Source organism: Ovis aries, chromosome 7 (genome assembly GCF_016772045.2).
Source record: "Ovis aries strain OAR_USU_Benz2616 breed Rambouillet chromosome 7, ARS-UI_Ramb_v3.0, whole genome shotgun sequence".
NCBI classification, from domain to species: domain Eukaryota; kingdom Metazoa; phylum Chordata; class Mammalia; order Artiodactyla; family Bovidae; genus Ovis; species Ovis aries.
Genome location: NC_056060.1, coordinates 58,454,574 through 58,475,565, shown reverse-complemented (window position 1 = coordinate 58,475,565; position 20,992 = coordinate 58,454,574). Strand labels below are relative to the sequence as shown.

Here is a 20,992-nt window from a genome sequence, read left to right as displayed (position 1 = left end):
TTTAAGACAAACAAAAATGATTACATAGAACACAGGCTTTTGACAAAATGGTTTCAAAGAACAAACTCTCATCTTACCTCACATATAATGAAATGGGTACCACTGTATTAAGGATAATAATATATGACCAGAATGTTAAGAATCCCGAGAACACAGAGTTCTTCTCTCGTTCATTTGAAAAGAGGAAGGTTCTGAATTGGTCCCCAACTTGATTCTCCCAGATTGAATTTCCAATCGCAAGAATAGTTCCCAAGCATATCAGAAACCCAAAAATCTGAAATGAATATATAAGTCTAGTTAAGGTTAACTTGAATCCCAACTAGTCATATCAACACAATGCATTTACACTTCTAATTCCAATTGTTATTTGAAAATCAAGTTATACAAAGCTCATCTAATTATCATTAATCATATGAGTAAAATGTAATATGCTTACACTGGGAACTTGGCTAAATATTTTACATATACATTTTCTCACTTAATTCTCCCATTGACTTTCTGAGATAGGAAAAAACATTCACACTTTCCAGGCCAAAAACAAAACAAAAAACAAACAGGTTATATAACTTGTTTATGGCCACAAAGCTAATAACTTCACATCCTCTGTTTGTGAAGTATGCATATGTTTGGAAGCCCAAAGATTAAGGGCTTCCCAGGTGGTGCAGTGCTAAAGAGTCTGCTGCCAGTGCAGGAGACACAAGAGACATGGGTTCCCTACCTGGGTCAGGAAGATCCACTACAGTAGGAAATGGCAACCCACTCCAGTATTCTTGTCTGGAAAATTCCATGTACAGAGGAGCCTGGAGGGCTACAGTCCATGGGCTCGCAAAGAGTTGGACATGACAACGCGCAGGTGTGCATGCACACACGCACACACACACACAGAAGTACAAGATCATATGTCCTGACTTGCTCTAGTCAGTTCCAGTTTACATCTACTGTCAGCTGTAATATTAACAGTATTCCCTTCTTTCACCTTCAAAAGCATCCTGGTAAATGATAAATTATATGGTAACCCAAGGCACAAAAGCAAAAGGAAGAAAACATCAGTAATAAAAGACTGTCTCAGACTAGTCAGGTCTCTTGGCTACAAGTCTAGCTGCACAATGTTTCCTTGAAGTCAACAAGAAAGATAAGGGTTAGTTAGAATACTGCATGACATACACTAAAAATTTTCAGGTTGCCTTTGAGATTCAAAAAAAAGTAGAAAGCAACCTTGAAATTGTTAGCCAATTCCAGATTTGCAAATACTCTATCAGTATTAGCGAAGCAGACATTTTGGAGGTAACGAAGCCCCAAATGGAAAATCTCCAAATACAAATTCCACAAAAAGAATGACGATTTCTGAAAGAAATCTCATCAGAATGTAAGAAACATATTAAGATAATGATTGTGATACTGCCTAATTTTGTTATAATAACTTACCCATAGGACTAGAGTATTCATCAGTCTATCAATGCTTGTCCTCTTAAACTTTGTCTTACCACTGTTCTGCATTAGTTTAGTGTCAGGACCTGCAAAAGAAAAAAGGAAAGAAAAATAACTTTGAAATGATTAGATTATATATTATTATTATTATTAATTCCTAAGAATATCAAATGTTCCTGAAAGGAAAATAATGTTTTTCCAAAATAATTTGTTTTATAAGAGTAGGATTATTTATGTTTATGATGATGCCGCACAATTGCACTCATCTCACATGCTAGTAAAGCAATGCTCAAAATTCTCCAAGCCAGGCTTCAGCAATATGTGAACCGTAAACTCCCTGATGTTCAAGCTGGTCTTAGAAAAGGCAGAGGAACCACAGATCAAATTGCCAACATCCGGTGGATCATGGAAAAAGCAAGAGAGTTCCAGAAAAACAAAGCCTTTGACTGTGTGGATCACAATAAACTGTGGAAAATTCTGAAAGAGATGGGAATACCAGACCACCTGACCTGCCTCTTGAGAAACCTATATGCAGGTCAGGAAGCAAGGTCAGGAAGCAACAGTTAGAACTGGACATGGAACAACAGACTGGTTCCAAATTGGGAAAGGAGTACATCAAGGCTGTATGTTGTCACCTTGCTTATTTAACTTATGTGCAGAGTACATCATGAGAAACACTGGGCTGGAAGAAGCACAAGCTGGAATCAAGAGTGCCGGGAGAAATAGCAACAACCTCAGATATGCATATGACACCACCCTTATGGCAGAAAGCAAAGAGGAACTAAAGAGCTTCTTGATGAGAGTGAAAAAGTTGGCTTAAAGCTCAACATTCAGAAAACTAAGATCATGGCATCCAGTCCCATCACTTCATGGGAAATAGATGGGGAAACAGTGGAAACAGGGTCAGACTTTACTTTGGGGGGCTCCAAAATCACTGCCGATGGTGACTGCAGCCATGAAATTAAAAGACGCTTACTCCTTGGAAGAAAAGTTATGACCAACCTAGACAGCATATTAAAGAGCAGGGACATTACTTTGCCAACAAAGGTCCGTCTAGTCAAATCTATGGTTTTCCCAGTAGCCATGTATGGATGTGACAGTTGGACTATAAAGCAAGCTGAGCACAGAAGAATTGATGCTTCTGAACTGCGGTATTGGGGAAGACTCTTGAGAGTCCCTTGAACTGTAAGGAGATCCAACCAGTCCATCCTAAAGGAGATCAGTCCTGAGTGTTCATTGGAAGGACTAATGTTGAAGCTGAAACTCCAATAGTTTGGCCACCTCATGCGAAGAGCTGCTGCATTTGAAAAGACCTTGATGCTGGGAAAGATTGAGGGCAGGAGGAGAAGGGGACAACAGAGGATGAGATGGTTGGATGGCATCACCAACTCAATGCACATGAGTTTGGCTGAACTCTGGGAGTTGGTGATGGACAGGGAGGCCTGGAGTGCTGCAGTTCAGGGTGTCGCAAAGGGTCAGACATGACTGAGCAATTGAACTGATGATGAAACAACTGATTCTCAACTGATGTTTTTAACAATCCTGGAAACTGCAAGAGAATTTATCTCCTTAGAATGGGATAAATCCAGACATAATTTGTAGCTAAAAGGTTTAAGAAATGCTATCTTCCAAAAATCTATGTATGGATGTGCTTATAGTTTGAAGCAATTAAAGTCAATCACATAGAGGAATGATTTGGAAGTGTTTAAAAGAATGTCGTAATAAACACAATTCAGAACACTGAAGCCCAAAATGGAAAGTTAAGAAAAAAATCAAATGCTGGATGTGTTTCCCAAAAAAGATTTTTGGTGGCTTTAATGGAGAAACTCCAAACAATACAACAGCAAGTAATTTAAACCTTTATTGGGTATATTGCACACTGTTTATATGATATGCATTTTTGTAAGGGCAAGAATTGTCTTAAATATGGTGTTGAGATTTATTTCAAGTAATCCTTTTAAATCTCATGTTAAATATTTACTAACTGCCTTGTTCAAGAAATTCTAAGAATATTATTAGCTGCTTTAGAGGTAGATTATTAGATGACTAACAAAGAATATTAGATTATATTGCTAAGTAAATTTCTTATAAACAAAGATGCTCAATAGAAGTGATCACATTTTAATTATATCTGATTTCCCTAGTCTTCCCTCTCTACACCATCTTCCCACAATTGCCACTAATCCATGTACCCACTTAATAGAGGAGGAGAGGGGGAAGGAGAGAAAGGGGGTACACATGGATTATACATCATTCTAGAAGCCAAGAAACAATGGGAACATTCTTAAAAGACTCCTTTACTTAAAAGACAAATTGGAGTAAAGACTGGGGTCTCATAACAATTCAGTCTTGAGTTAGAAATTGTACCCCAGTGTCCTTTTCCCAGCCAATACTGGGCAAAGAAGACCACCCAGTTTTTCCCAGAATCGTTTATTAAAGTCATCTGGACATTGAGGGTGGGAAGCATTTCTTTTAGTAAAGATCATAAAGGGCAAATAAAGTTTGTGATTGCTAAAAGCTGAAATATTGACAGACCAGTTTTGTGCTAAAAATTTACATTTCTTAGGCATACATACACACAGACTAGCAAAGAATCTGTTTAATGAGTTCTTAAGTACTTATTTAAATATAGCCACAGATGTTAAGATACACATCTCTTCTTCCCCTCATAGTCAAGATTTTGAAAGAATTTTCTATACCCTTCAGCCTCTGATTCTTTGTCTCCAACTCATTTCTCAAGCTAGTTTCTGAGCCAATCATTCTACCAAAACAGATCTGGCATTGTCATCTCTATCTTCCATGCCTTCTTTGACCTCTCAGCAGACTTCGACACTGTTGACTATTTCATCCTTTTGAAACACACTCTTCCCTTAGCTTCTGTTTTAGAATGTTCTGCTATTCCTCCTACCTCTTTGATAGCTTCTTCTTTGTCTTCCATTATGCTCACTCCTTTCTTCTCAACCATTAAACAGTGAGACTTCTTAAGAATTAAGTACAGACCATCTTCTCTTCCTTTTCAACCCACCTTCCCTGAGAAATCTAAGATCATAGCTCTAGTTAACATCTGTAGACCAAATGTGTATCTTCAGTTCAGATAGCTCCTCTGAGCTCTAAACTTATATATTTCATTGCCTATATGATATCTTCCCCTGGATCTTCCTAAGGCCCCTCAAGTGGCCCTGGTCCAGCCTAGCTTGAGCTCTTTCTCCAGGGTTCCTTATCTCAATGAATGGCACCACTATCCATTCAGTTGTGAAAGGTGGGAGAAACCTCAGAGTCTAATCTATCCCATGACTCCCACTCTAATGTAAAGTATCATCATCTCTCAACTGGACTTCATGTAGGAAAAGCCTAGCAACTTTGTCTCCTGCATCTACTACCATCCTATGTATACACTTTTTCCTGGATCCTATTGACCAACTTTAAAAATATTACAGGCAAAAGCAAAACTTTCCAGTTTAACACATACACATATCATCTGTGTGAAAAACTGACAATGGCTCCTCAATGCTCTTAGGATAAAGACCAAAATTCTGGATACAGACCATAAGGGTCCTGGATGGTCCAACCTCTATCCCTGTCTCTAGGCACATGTTCACCTCTATTCTCCAAGTTTTCCAAGTTCCACACTGGCCTTAAGTTTTGCCTTTTTTTTTTTTAACCTCCCCAGCCTCATTCCCACCATAGGGCCTTTGCCTATGGTATGCCTTTTAGCTAGCTTGTTCTTTCCCCTCAGATTCCTCCACCATATACTCTTGTGAGTTCATGTTCTTTTTCTTCAGAGTACTTTTCTCAGTTTGATATTATACACTTATTACTATAATTATTTAAGAGTAATGTCTTTCTTTCCTACCAGACTCAAATCACATGAGTGAAGGGACTGCACTTTTCTTGGTCACATTCTTGCAAAAAAGTAAGTAGCACAGTGCATGCCACATAGCAGGTATCCTGTAAGTAACTATTTAATGAATGAATTTGTTTATTAAGTACCTACAATGTTTTAGGAAATATCTATATGTGCTTTTCACATAATATTGGCTCACTAATGTGTAAAACAAGCCAATAAATTAGATATTATTATCCTTAGGTCACGAACAATGAAACTGAGGATTAAAGAATTCACATAACTTGCCTGAGGTTTCTTTTTTTTTTTTTTTTTTGGTCTGTAAGCATCAGAGCCAAAATTAGAACCCAGATACATCTAACTCTAAAGCTTTTGCTCTTAACCACTATTTTTAAAGTCATATGAAATAGTCCATTAATTCATTAACTCACTGACTCATTCAATCAATGTGTAAGACTATGACTCATCCAGAGTTCAAACAGGAAAGAGATGACACACTGAACAAGGATTATTAGAGGAAGGTGTATTTATAAAGAGAGAGACTCTACAAAAGTACTGGTGGGTGTATAGGAGGTACAGGAGAAGTAAAATGTTAACACAGTAGCCAAGCACTTCATAGCAGTCAAGATGGTTCGAGGGGACATGAGGGGAGGGGTGGTTATTATAGCCTAAAGGAGAGAGCTGTGTAAAGTTTGCAGCTTCTAAAGGAAGGGTGGCTTTATGTTGGGGGACCCAGCCAGCTTTAAGGGAGGCAGCTGGGGAAGTAAATACCATGACCTCAGTCTTCTTCCTTTGATTTCTTCCCAGAGATCCCCAAAGACAGGACCAAAGTTCAAGGAAACCTATTACTGTAAACCATACAGGTCAGCCTCCCAGGGTAGAGAGAAGAGTGTGAAATGGTGACAGTAGATCTGCAGGGGCAAGTGGAATATAGCCAGCACAAAAACCTACTATGCGCCAAGATGGTGCTGACTCCTATGGACCCCTTACATGGATAAGACTTCTACCCTTAGAAACAGGACTTTCTCCTGTCTTGAGTTAAAAGAAAAGCCATTCCAGGGAGGCATGGCCTAGCTGTTAATGTATATTAGAAAATCTTCATAAATTATACATTTGCAAAGTAAACCATGTTTATGTCAACTACACTTCTTACACAATCCTTAAGAGCAGGTATAACTAGAGTACTAATATAGAAAGAATAGTTAACTTGTTTGAGATTACTTTCATAAGATCTCGGTGTTCACATGGACCTAGTTCCCGAAATTAGATGTCTCAAGACTTCAGGTGCTGAGACACTCCTTTGTTCAACTCTAGCACTGACGAAATCAACCATCCCTCTGCCTGCAATTATTCTAATTAAGCTTTCTATTAATATTTTTGCCTAGATGAAACTTAATATAAGCATGCTCTGCTTTATAAATATATATAATAAATAAATGCTCTGCCAGTGAACATTAAGGTCACATCACAAAAGAGGGTGATTCCCCATTTCTCCCTGCCAAGATCCAAGAGCAGTACATTATCCCAACTCTCAGCCTATGGAGCAGATAGTGTGCTCTTAATAGATGCCAAAAGAAGGGAGAAGCAGGCAAGGAAGGAGAATAGCAATTGTGAGGCATTCTCTTCCATATGCACTGCCTTTCTGAGCCTTTATAGTGCCTCTCTAATATACTCATTCCCACATTACAGCAGATAAAACTAAAGCTTAGGACTTTTAAGAAACCACAGTTTAACATCCTTCAGCTGGCAAACAAATCCGAACCCAGATCTGTCCAATCCAAATTCTGTGAACTTTCTGTTATACTGTTTTGGAGGGGGACCTGTTCACCTTACCACTCCACTTTCTTCTATGTAGGAGCATTTCCACACAAAGCCAACATGATGAAGGAAAACCTGACCCCTGAGTGGCTCACAGCAGCTGTCCTAACATAACATGCTATAGCTGAACCACTGTTCTGAATGAGTCATTCCAAACAAGATCACACAAATGCAAATAAGACTTTGGGTTACAGTCCACTCCTAGGATGATGCACTTCCACTTCTCTAATGACAGGGAACAAACTGAGACGGCCTTTCCCATCAGACGACCCTGAGGGGCTTTCCTGGTGGTCCAGTGGTTAAGAATCTGCCTGCCATGAAGGAGACACAGGTTCTATCCCTGATCCAGGAAGATCCCACATGTGGCGGAGCAACTAAGCCCGTGCACCATGAGTACTGAATCCGCACTCTAGAGCCCAGCAGCCACAACTACTGAAGTCCACACACCCTAGAGCCCATGCTGTGCAACAAGAGAAGCCATCACAATAAGCCTGCACACACAGAAACTAGAGAGTAATCCCCACTCATCACAACTAGAGAAAAATGAGGCAATGAAGCAGCAATGAACACCCAGCACAGCCAGAAAACAATAAAAAAATAAAATTATTAAAAATAATAATAATAAAAGAGATCTTCAAGAAATCTCTTAAGTGTGACAATTGAAGTGGGAAGATAAAGAGAGGTTAATGTATAAGACTAGCATGCTTTTTCTCAATACAAGATGCAAAATAAGGAAACATATAATCAAGGGTTTATTCCCCTGACTAAAGAATAAAAGCACCTGATGAAAACATGATGAAACCAGATTCATCCCCAGTTAAAATGACATATACTGCCTCATTTCGAGGGATTTCTCAAGTCCTTATAATGGCAATGCCCTGACAGTAAGAGCCTTGCTAACACTCACAGCTGAGAGTATTTAGCAGGAATTTAGAGCATTTTTCTAGATTCAGAACACTTTTGAGTCTTTCATGAACATTTTGTTGTTGCTGAAGAAAGTTAAGAAAAACATTCCAATTTTAATTACACATATAGTCAAAAACACAGCCCAAAACACATCTTTTTTTTTTTCACTCCTCCTGCATTTTATTTTTTTTTTTTAGTTTTTTATTTTTTAAATTTTAAAATCTTTAATTCTTACATGCATTCCCAATCTTAATTTGGTGTCACAAGAAACAGGATTTTAAAAAGTCAAGGGCTGGCAATTGAAGCCATGAGTAAAAATTGAGAGGCTTTATGAAATGATGCTACTGCAAGCTTCCTTGGCAAGAAAGTGCCACCTTGGGCCCTTTAGAGATAAATTAGAGACAGGTAAAGTAGCAGCAGGAAGAGTAAGAGATGCTCCCCTTCCTGCTTCAAGCCTTACCCTCACCTCCAGCCTGCACAGTCCTTCCAGAATCTGCTGGCCTGCTGACAAATACTAGAAGCAGCTCTGAAGTATACACAGAAATGACTGCAGGATCTCTAACAAGGCTTTTCCAAAAGGATTGCTTGAAATTGGCAAACTACAAAGTCGACAACAGAGCCAGGACTTTCTTTCATGCTTGTCCTCTACTTTAAAGGCAGGCTGATTAATACATATAATGATAGGGATGATTGAGATGGGGTTAGATAATAAGAAAATAAACATTAGGTATCTAGCATCTGAGTAATTAAGGCCCATGCACTCTCAAGAGTAAGATCATGATGTCAGTGGTGCCTTACAGAGTGGGGCCAGGAACACTGTTTCTAGAGCAGCGGTGTCTTACCCTGGTGCTCTACACTTTGTAGTCAACTCAGAAGGGCATTTTGCATGCTCATCCAACCTGGAGAGCTGCAGACTGTGCCCATGCAGTTCTCAGGAAGAGTTTACCCACTGTACCTTGGGGAGTCTACTGTACCTGCAAAAATAACCATTCCAAAACACCAGCTGGTATTTCTCAGGACACAGCCCCTCAGGATTATCTTCTCATTGTTGAGGGAGTGCTTGCTGCCGTTCCAGGAGAGAACTCCGGTGAATTTATCTAACTTGTTGTTAGGTGCCTCACACACAACAATCCCTGTAAAATATAAGAAACAAACACCTTTATGCCTCACCTTGAACTCTCTTTAGAAGCCTGCAATACCATGTTAGCAGCCTACTTCTCACATACAGTTCATTTTCCTTCTCTTTTCAACAGCCCAGTGTCATATATATGAAAAAGTGAAAGTGTTAGTCACTCATATGTGTCCAACTCTGTGAACCCCATGGATTGTAGCCTGCCAGGCCCTTCTGTCCATGAAATTCTTCAGGCAAGAATACTAGAGTAGACTGCCATACCTTTCTTGACACACACACACACATACATACAAAGTCAAGCTAGGAAAAATCACCTGTGGCAGGGTACAAATGTTGTGAAACATGATTTTATGCACTGTCCAAAGAAGAACAGAAACCCCAAGAGCCATGGGATATTTTTTCCTTTAAAAAACAATCACTTATCTCAACTTTTGGGTTGATTTTTGGAAAGATAAAGCAGAAGTGATCCTAAAAGTTTTTATTTCATCTTTTTTTATTATTATTATTTAATGTAACTTTCACACAGGTTAAGATGGCATACTTCTAGTTTCACAACCAAACTTAATGGGGTCTTTCTAGGCTCATAATCAGAATTTCGGGTTCCTACTGTACTCTATACTATAAATAAACCTGGGCCTTGTTTGCCCCATGTGCCTGAGAATGCATGTGATTCCTTTCAGCTGTTTCATGCTTCTTACCTTGATTAGATTCAGAGTTCTGGGGACTCTCAGAGGCACCATATAACTTGCCCCAAACTGTCCGAAAGATGTTTCTTTTTTTTTTTAATACCAAGCCCATTCCAAATCAATCAATAAATTTGTTCCATTCTTTCAATAAGAAAATACACCTTTAGGATGAGGGTTCTCTTGATAGAAAAAGAAACCAGAAATAATCTTTCACAGACTCTGTCACAAAGTATATCTATTAGATTTAAGTACATTTGCATTGCACATAGTTGGGGTTAACTTTCTAAGTACAAAGATCTGAAAGACAGAGGGAGAGAGGAAGAAAAAGAGAGGAAAGGAATGAAAAAGATAACTGAGAATAGATCCAAAGAAGATTCAAGCCAGCCAGGGGTAAGGTTAGTGTGTACAAAATTCTTTCCCCAAAACAATAAAGATACATTTATTTAATCAAAAACCAAAAGGGTATTTTGCAAGATAGAAAGCAACATTTGGAAAATAAAAAAGGGAAGTATGTCTTTAGCACTGACTGAAGGGAAGAGAGACCAGGGGGCCTAGAAAAGTTCTGTATTGCACTGTTACACACCCATCAAACACTCTCCTGAACTTAGAGACTTCTTACCTGACTCCTTTCCTTCCCAGGATGATATGTTTTCCTTTTAAAGCTCATAGACATAGGTGATGGGAGCTTCTCTGGTGGCTCAGACAGTAAAGAATCTGCCTGCAATGCAGGAGAGCCAGGTTTGATCCCTGGGTTGGGAAAATCCCCTGCAGAAAGAAATGCTACCCACACCAGTACTTTTGCCAGGCTCCCATGGACAGAGGAGCCTGATGGGCTATAGTCCATAGGGTCTCAAAGTTGGACATGACTGAGCAACTAACACTGCAACAAACCTACATAACAGCAACCAGTTTTCACATGGCCTGATCACTCCTAACCAACCAGATTGCTAAAGATAATAGATGTTGCTTGAAAAAAAAAACAAAACAAACAAAACCCTGAAAGGAATAAGAGACTCTAAGGGCTCAGGCTGCTTTTCCAAATCCATCTACCTTTCCCCAGAATCACTGAAATATTGCTGCCAAAACATCCCAACTGGGACACACACTGGCTTCTTCCCAGACATCTACTGCTAACTGTGAGTGTGCTGGCAGAAGGATTTGGATGAGGCTAAATAACCCACACAAAGTCACTTTTTATATGAACAGGAATGGCTAAGTCCTCATTTGCTCCTATTATAGCATATCACAGATACTCAAAAGTAAGTGAAAACTGATTTCAACTAGCCCAAGTTATTTAGACAACTCCATTGTGGAAGAGGAGACTTTTTCTAAACTCTAAGAATTCAACATCTTTTTTTTTGTTGACCAATAATTAACATTCCCAAATTTTACAGAACCTTGAATTAGGCATCACCAGCAAAACCTACATAAAATAATGGGTCCATAGCAACCTTTAAAGCTTATTCCAGATTCAAGACTCAATTTCTCCAGCTTCAAACTTGGCCACTAAAAAAAAAAAATGTGCTTTGGGCAAAAACAACAAGATACACAGTCTCTGCCAACAGGAATATAAAAAACAGGCTCATTTGATCATTTTTATTGTTGCAAGCAAAGACTGACATTGAAGCAAATATAGCCTTGAACATGCTGGCTGGCTCCTCCCTGGCCCCAGGGCTCATCCATTTCTGGCCTGACACCACGGGTGTGGTTCTAGACAGGAACAGACAGTAAGGCCAAGGGGCTATGCCTCAGTTTTTGGAGGCCCAGCACCAATTCAGTCATTCTGGAAGAGTATGAGCCCAGTGGTTTAAGTACATACTAAATACAGGGCCTAGTGAAAATAAAGTAGAATGAACAAAGCCAAGCTACTTTTTTTTACTCTTTAGAAGTGCTCAGCTTCCCTCTTTTAGTCCTGTTAGCACAAAACACAAGCTTCCCAATGTCTTTTCTTCCTCTTTCCAAAAGGGATAAACAGGTTCCTTGGAGCACTGTATTCACTTCTGTATCCCCATAACCTATCATATTACCTATATAATAGGAACTTAATAAATATTTGTTGGAGAGATGGATGGAAAGATGACTTCAAGAGAGAAATGGGAAGGTGATGTGGGTATCTGAGCAGATCTAATATGAATGAAAGAAGTGGTGGTATATTTCCATGGTAACAATGATAAAGGGGATTGGAAGACCTAACGGTCTAGCCACAGTGGGCCATTTAAGTTGGCCTAACTCTGAAGGGATACAAATAGATCTAAGAACACTGAAAATAAAGGAGGCAACTTCAAGCACATTAGAAGGAAGCAAAAATATATCCCTGCCACAAAGCACAATAAGGATTAGAGAAAAACTGTAGGACCCTGCTTCCCTTAGCTAACTGAGTCATAGAGTAAGTGGCAGGCAACAGTTTGACAATGGATGAGAAAACAGTTTAGAAAAAAGAGCATTGTTTCTCACATAGTTATTCACAGAACACACATACAGAGAACAAAATCATCTTTAATGAGCAATGAAACTGGGGAGAAAATCATGTCAATTATGAAGTATAAATATAATGAAACTAGTCAGTCTCAGTTGTTTGCTTCTCTGAAAAAAAACAGATGTGAAAGCAGATAGCAGTTCATCCAGTTTGCAATCACACAGAAATACTCTGAGGCTCATACCAAGCAAAATCTACAAGGTTTCACTCTGAACCCTCTTGGCATTCTAAATTTAGTCAGCTGGATTGTTAGTTAATTAACAACCTACTAACGTTCTCAAACTAGTGTTCCACTGTAGAGTGGAAATCTATAGTTTATCATGAAAATGGAACTCAGTGCCCCATATTTCAAGATTTTCCCAGAGTACTTGACTTTATTTCTTTATGGATATTATTACTGTTAGCAATGCTTCTTGATTATCTGCACTGCAACTCTTCTCGAAGACAATTAGCTATTGAATTAAGACATCGTTGCTGTTCAAGAGTGCTCTAGCCAAGTGCTTATTAGAGTTTAGAAGACTGCCCTCTACTGTTGCCCTGATGATCGTGATAAATATTTTTTTCTTAGAAAACTGTCACCTTCCCATTTTCTAAAACCTCATTACTCTTCAACCATAAGCCTCAGCTACCCATCATCATCCCTATAATGGCCACATCAACACCAGCAGTAAAGAAGAAAGTTATTTTCTTCACAAGGTTTCTGTGTCACACACAGTCACATCAGCTCTGCTACTGAGCTGTGCTTCTATCCAGGTGAATCAGAAACTGACCTGGTAAGTTTAAAAAGTCACAAGATTCTAACTAAGACTTTGTGTGTTTGGATTTTTTTCAACCAAAAAGAGATGCTTGTTTTTCTGTGTTTTAATTACACACATGCTCTTCTTTAGAAAGGACCACAAAAATACACAAAGATTCCTTAAATAAAGAGTCAACCTTTCCCTGCTTCACAACTCAGTATTAACAGTCATACAAAATATGTAAACTTGTCATTGTTGCAAAAAAACAGATCTTAGTCCAGTAACAATATGCAAAAGATTCTTAAACATATTTGGACAATTTACATCCGGGGCTTTCCCCAAGGCATAAGACTGACCAGTTTACAAATGTATAATTGAAACTATTTCCAGTTATTTATAAAAACTTGTCAATTCCTAAAAGACCTCAAAATGAAAAATCAAGATCCACTCTATTTTTATACTTTTTATAATATTAGGCCAAGTTATATATCATTTTTTATACAATTCAACAGACTACATATCAATTTTTCTGATGTTTGAAATGTATAAAAATATTTATATGAGAACTTTTCAAATAAATGGATTTACCTACCAAAACCCAACTCCGTTGTGCATGTATTGGTTTCTATGTTTGGCCAGCTCTTCTATAAACTCTTGTCAGGGATCCTGACATTCAAGATCACTGAGAACTTTGCTACTTTTTAAAAAACATGGTGATGTCATCTGGGTCCTGGATGGACTTGATCTCCGGAATTTAATTTTGCATTTTCAGGTTTAAAGTATTCTTAAATTAAAATCTTCCCCTGATCAGGAGCTAAGCGGTCATGCTAATTCCCCTGACTCTCCAATGCTGCCTTTTTGTTTGCAATTTAGAGCCTCTCACGTAAGGCTTTGCCAATAGTCCTAGGTTCATATTCTACTTCTTCCACTTAGTAACCATGTGACCTTGGGGAACTTATTCAATTTATCTGGGTCTCAGTTTCCTTGCCCATAAATTGGAAGTAATAGCAATCTCTTCTTCCTGGGGCTGTAAGGATTTAATAAAATAAAATGTGCAATTACTCAGCATGGTGCCTGGTACATAGTGACTACTTGTTCACGTGTCAACATCACGGGTAGGCATGGGAACTTTATAACTTTTATCTAATTAAAGGTTTCTTTGAGGATGAGTTCTTGTTCAAATCTGTCTTCTCCCAGGGCTATAAGTCTTATGAAGGCAAGGCCTGCGTCTGACTTGTTAACCACTGTATCTCGGGGCTTAGCAAATCCCTTGGCTTTGTGTTAAAATATACATTTAGTAAGTAAATGAACAGGTGACTGAGTGAATGGATAAAAGAAAAAAAAAAGCAAGCAAGCAAGCTCAGGCCATGCCTTAAGAGGCCACCAACAAGTTACTGTCCTTGCATTTAAGAGCAAAAGTGGGGAGGCAGGGAGACTTACAAGAGACATCCTAAGGCCCTACCCACCTCAGTTTTGACGCTTGCTGTTGTCCCCAGGTTGGAGGTCCCAATGTGGACTTCTTGGGTTAGGATAGGGAAACTCGGGTATTCAGTTATTTAGAAGATATGATATGCCATTTTGATACAGGACTGAAACTGTAGTTTGGTGCTAAAGATAGTAGTATGACACAAATGGCAGAAAGTGGAGAAGAACTAAAGAGCCTCTTGATGAAAATGAAAGAGGAGAGTGAAAAAGTTGGCTTAAAGCTCAACATTCAGAAATCTAAGATCATGGCGTCTGGTCCCATCACTTCATGGCAAATAGATGGAGAAATAGTGGAAACAGTCGCTGACTTTATTTTTCTGGGCTCCAGAAACACTGCCAATGGTGACTGCAGCCATGAAATTAAAAGATGCTTACTCCTTAGAAGGAAAGTTATGACCAAACTAGACAGCATATTAAAAATCAGAGACATTACTTTGCCAACAAAGGTCCATCTAGTTAAGGCTATGGTTTTTCCAGTGGTCATGTATGGATGTGAGAGTTGGACTATAAAGAAAGCTGAGCACCAAAGAATTGATGCTTTTGAACTGTGGTGTTGGAGAAGACTCTTGAGAGTTCCTTGGACTTCAAGGAGATCCAACCAGTCCATCCTAGAGGAGATCATTAGATGTTCTCCTGGGTGTTCACTGAAAGGACTGATGTTGAAGCTGAAACTCCAATACTTTGGGCACCTGATGCAAAGAGCTGCCTCATTGGAAAAGACCCTGATGCTGGGAAAGAGCGAGGGCAAGAGGAGAAGGGGATGACAGAGGATGAGATGGTTGGATGGCATCACCCATTCAATGGACATAGGTTTGGGTGGACTTCGGGAGTTGGTGATGGACAGGGAGGCCTGGCGTGCTGCAGTTCATGGAGTCGCAAAGAGTTGGACATGACTGAGCGACTGAACTGAACTGACACAAATCTCAGGAGAAAAAAATACATGGTAACTAAAAGCAAAACCAAGACCTTACTCAGATTTGCCCAGATATCACAAGCCAAAAGATACACACAGCAAACACAGAAAGGGCATGCCTCACACATCTGTCTCCTCTATTAGACCGCGCCATAGCCAGGCAGGGCACTTCCAAATGTACACAATGCTGACATCATACTTTTAATTTCAGCTAAATGATACAATGTGTGCTGTGTGCTCAGTAGTTCAGTCCTCTTTAACTCTTTTGTGACCCTATGGACTGTAACCCACCAGGCAAGAATGGGATTTCCCAGGCAAGAATACTGGAATGGTTGCCATTTCCTCCTCCAGGGGATCCTTCTGACCCAGGGATCAAACTCATGTCTCCTGCATCTCCTGCATTGGCAGGTGGATTCTTTACCACTTAACCATCTGGGAAACCTAAGGGATGCAATATCTGGTTTTAATTCGCACAACTGAAAGAAAGTTCTTTTACCCCCGAGAAGAAAACTTGAAATCTATTGATATCCCATTATGACAAAGGTTAACAGAAGAGACCTAAAAGAGGGGATAGAAAAAGAATGGAGGAGAAGTATCAAAAGAATCTTGATAGTACATGTGAAGATATGTTGTAATTCTACATACATTGTGTTGCAACTTGTCTTTAAAGGTGCTTAATGATAAATTTTTTCTTCCAAGGAGTAAGCGTCTTATAATTTCAGGGCTGCAGTCACCATCTGCAGTGATTTTGGAGCCCAGAAAAATAAAGTCTGACCCTATTTCCACTGTTTCCCCATCTATTTCCCATGAAGTGATGGGACCAGATGCCATGATCTTCATTTTCTGAATGTTGAGTTTTAAGCCAACTTTTTCACTCTCCTCTTTCACTTCCATCAAGAGGATTTTTAGTTCCTCTTCACTTTCTGCTGTAAGGGTGGTGTCATCTGCATATCTGAGGTTACTGATATTTCTCCTGGCAATCTTGATTCCAGCTTGTACTTCTTCCAGCCCAGTGTTTCTCATGATGTACTCTGCATATAAGTTAAATAAGCAAGGTGACAATATATAGCCTTGACATACTCCTTTCCCTATTTGGAACCAGCCTGTTGTTCCATGTCCAGTTCTAACTGCTGCTTCCTGACCTGCATACAGATTTCTCAAGAGGCAGGTTAGGTGCTCCAGTATTCCCATCTCTTTCAGAATTTTCCACAGTTTATTGTGATCCACACAGTCAAAGGCTTTGGCATAGTCAATAAAGCAGAAATAGATGTTTTTCTGGAACTCTCTTGCTTTTTCCATGATCCAGCAGATGTTGGTAATTTGATCTCTGGTTCCTCTGCCTTTTCTAAAACCAGCTTGAACATCTGGAAGTTCACGGTTCACGTATTGCTGAAGCCTGGCTTGGAGAATTTTGAGCATTACTTTACTAGCATGTGAGATGAGTGTAATTGTGCGGTAGTTTGAGCATTCTTTGGCATTGCCTTTCTTTGGGATTGGAATGAAAACTGACCTTTTCCAGTCCTATGGCCACTGCTGAGTTTTCCAAACTTGCTGGCATATTGAGTGAGCACTTTCATAGCATCATCTTTCAGGATTTGAAATAGCTCAACTGGAATTCCATCACCTCCACTAGCTTTGTTCGTAGTGATGCTTTCTAAGGCCCCCTGACTTCACATTCCAGGATGTCTGGCTCTAGGTGAGTGATCACACCATCATGATTATCTTGGTCATGAAGATCTTTTTTGTATAGTTCTTCTGTGTATTCTTGCCACCTCTTCTTAATATCTTCTCCTTGTTTTAGGTCCATACCATTTCTGTCCTTTATTGAGCCCGTGTCTGCATGAAATGTTCCCTTGGCATCTCTAATTTTCTTGAAGAGATCTCTAGTCTTTCCCATTCTGTTCTTTTCCTCTATTTCTTTGCATTGATTGCTGAAGAAGGCTTTCTTATCTCTTCTTGCTATTCTTTGGGACTCTGCATTCAGATGCTTGTATCTTTCCTTTTCTCCTTGGCTTTTTGCTTCTCTTCTTTTCACAGCTATTTGTAAGGCCTCCTCAGACAGCCATTTTGCTTTTTTGCATTTCTTTTCCATGGCGATGGTCTTGATCCCTGTCTCCTGTACAATGTCACGAACCTCAGTCCATAGTTCATCAGGCACTCTATCTATCAGATCTAGTCCCTTAAATCTATTTCTCATTTCCACTGTATAATCATAAGGGATTTGACTTAGGTCATACCTGAGTGGTCTAGTGGTTTTCCCTGTTTTCTTCAATTTCAGTCTGAATTTGGCCATAAGGAGTTCATGATGTGAGCCACAGTCAGCTCCTGGTCTTGTTTTTCTTGACTTACTCCTTGGAAGAAAAGTTATGAGCAACCTAGATAGCATACTGAAAAGCAGAGACATTACTATGCCAACAAAGGTCCGTCTAGTCAAGGCTATGGTTTTTCCTGTGGTCATGTATGGATGTGAGAGTTGGACTGTGAAGAAAGCTGAGCGCCAAAGAATTGATGCTTTTGAACTGTGGTGCTGGAGAATACTCTTGAGAGTCCCTTGGACTGCAAGGAGATCCAACCAGTCCATTCTGAAGGAGATCAACCCTGGGATTTCTTTGGAGGGAATGATGCTGAAGCTGAAACTCCAGTACTTTGGCCAGCTCATGCGAAGAGTTGACTCATTGGAAAAGACTGATGCTGGGAGGGATTGGGGGCAGGAGGAGAAGGGGATGACAGAGGATGAGATGGCTGGATGGCATCACGGACTTGATGCATGTGAGTCTGAGTGAACTCCAGGAGTTGGTGATGGACAGGGAGACCTGGTGTGCTGCGATTCATAGGGTCGCAAAGAGTCGGACACGACTGAAAGCCTGAACTGAATGATAAACTTGATGTGATATGTCATGCACGCTCAGTTGTGTCCAACCCTTTGTGACTCCATGAATTGTAGCCCGCCAGGCTCCTCTGTCCATGGAATTTTCCAGGCAAAAATACTAGAGTGGGTAGCCATTTCCTCATCCAGGGGATCTTTCTGACCCAGGGACTGAATCCACATCTGCTGTGTCTTTTGCACTGGGAGGCAGATTCTTTACCACCATGCCACCATAAACTTAATAAACTAATAATTTCAAGAGAGTGATGAAAATAGAAAAGGTTTTAAAATAATAGAAAAAAAGAGAATTCAGATAGAGGAGAAAGTGAACTATTAAAAACAAAGAGTTGAAAGAGAAAGATGCAAAGAGAATAGTTAGAAATAATGCAAAAAGGGAGGAAAGAAAAACTATGGCTAGGGTCATGAGAGAAATGTGTGGATATAGTAGAAGTACTGTTGTGTGAACATGTATGTCTCAGACGTAGGGAAAGAATGAAATTAAAACTAAGGCTTAAAAAGAAGGAAAGGAAGGAAAAGTTGAAGGCTATAAGAAAGCAAAAGCAACTGCGGGAAAGATTTGGCATTTGTTAACTATTCCAACTCTTTCAAAGACTTTTCCACATATTGCATCACTTGTCTTTAAATTTGTCTGCTAAGAGGGGGGATTAATTTTTATATTCTATCGAAAAAAATAAAAATTTATTTAAAAAATCTATAAAATTTATTTCCCCTTAATTCCTCTATTCATTTTTCAGATGTTTTCTTGGAAATAGGAAATCACATTTTAATATGGCTAAACCCATAGAACATCCTATTGCCTTGAATGTTATGGTAGATTGAAATTCAACCCAAAAATAAGAAGAAAAAGTAAATTTAGCAGAGATCTGATATTTAGCTCAGAAGTGTTCTCTGAAAAGTGATCACAGTTTATGTATAAATGAGAGAAAATAGAGGTCTGTGTTGCCTTTATTGGCAAAAACTATTATATATTAGAGGTTTTGTGAATTATCTATGCTATTTGAAGCAAATGCAGACTACAACTATTAAGTAATAATTATGAATATACTTTTAAAGTAAATTTTATTAAGTATTAATAAAGATTTTATCTATGTATATATATTCATCCACATACACACACACACACACACACACACACACACAGACAAGTCCTTTAACCTCTCTGGACCTGTTATTCCATCTGTGATAAAAGAATTATTTTAGGTGAAGAAGTATTTTCTGCTTTAGCCCAAGCAGCACCACTTGTATGCATCAGCACCACTTGTATTAGCTTAAATTTCGGACTTCTGTGTTCAACTCTGTTTTGTTTGGAGGAAAGATTCTGAGGAAAGTCATTATAAAACCACCACAGCAGATGGTCCCTTTCTCAGCCACTGCCCTCCAAGAGAAGGGGACCCAGCACTCTTGCTTTGTCTTACAAGTTCCCATCAGGAAGCCTCTTCTTCACCCATCATTTCATACTCCACCCTCAGCCCCTTACCTTAGGCCCCTCCTTTGCTCTGCCATGTCTTTTCAGGGCCTGAGGCTGATCCTGTCCCCCACTCTCTGGCACCTGTGACCATTTATTCATGCATTAATCAAGGATTTGTTGATCAATCACTCTGTACCATGCTTTTTTCCAGGGACTTGGCATTTATCAGTGACCAAAGCAGAGATCCCTATTTGGCTCACACTGCAGCAGGTAGACACAGACAATAAATAACAACCAGAAAATAAGCACTTTGTAGAGTATGCCAGATGGTGATAAGTGCTATGAGAAAAAAGAAAAAGTCAAGCAGGCCAGGAAGGATTGAGAGGGGTATGAGTTGTCATGTTGAGAAGGCAGATTCTTGGCCCCATTCCTGCAGTTTCAAGTAAGAAATCTACCTAATCCAGCGTGCCCCTTTATACAGAATCCTGGAATTGACCTCTGGTCACAGGGTGTGGTAGAGACAGCACTCAACTCAACTCCATACTCATTTCCTTCCTTGCATTTAGGTCAGGCCCATGTGACTCGTGCTGGCCAATGAAACATGAGAGGAAGAGCAGTTAAAAGTTAGCTTGTCTCTTTCATCTCATCCTTACTCTGATGTGCTCACCTTAAGGGCCATTAGTCTAGGCATCAAAGCTACAAGATGAAGAAGGCCATCCAACCTGCACCAGATGTGACATGAGGAAGAAATAAACTTCTACTGTTTATGCCACTATGATTTCAGGGTTGTTTGTAACTAAATCACAGCACAGGCTATCTGGGCCAGTATCTATGAAAGAAAACGAGCTGGCAATTATAACATAATTTTCTGCTTTTTAACAGTAAAGTAAGCAAGAAGTCATGAATTTTTACCTCCTCATAGATTAACAGAGGTGTAAAGGTACACTTCTGCCAGGAAAGAAATGAGTAAATTACATTTAGGTTGCACTTTTAAGACTCTATGAATATTCTGTGACGTGTTTTAACCAAGTATTTTGATTCATGAACACAATTTACTTTTTTGGATTTACATAACAGTAAAATTTCATTGAAAAAATTACTTAGTAGAGAATGTGTAATTTATTTTAATCTAATCAAAATATTTCTTGGGCCATTCAGTTTCCTGGCTATTCCCCTGACTTAAATCTCAAACTGGAGGAATATTTTTTTTCTGTAAACATTTGTTACAATGGCACTCATTTAAGAAAGATTAAAATATTAACAGTATCCAGA

General features: G+C 39.3%; 1 protein-coding gene across 29 annotated transcripts in view; it reads right to left on the bottom strand.

Moving 5' to 3' along the window:
- ATP8B4 (ATPase phospholipid transporting 8B4 (putative)) overlaps positions 1–20,992 on the bottom strand; it is a 295,865-nt gene that overhangs the window by 110,506 nt on the left and 164,367 nt on the right. For all 29 annotated transcript variants that reach the window (XM_060418006.1, XM_060418005.1, XM_060418019.1 and 26 more), the window contains 3 exons: positions 8,971–9,129; positions 1,426–1,514; positions 78–274 (listed from right to left, as the gene is read on the bottom strand). In XM_060418006.1, the coding sequence (XP_060273989.1) occupies positions 78–274; positions 1,426–1,514; positions 8,971–9,129 (445 nt within the window). The remainder of the gene's footprint in view (positions 1–77; positions 275–1,425; positions 1,515–8,970; positions 9,130–20,992) is intronic.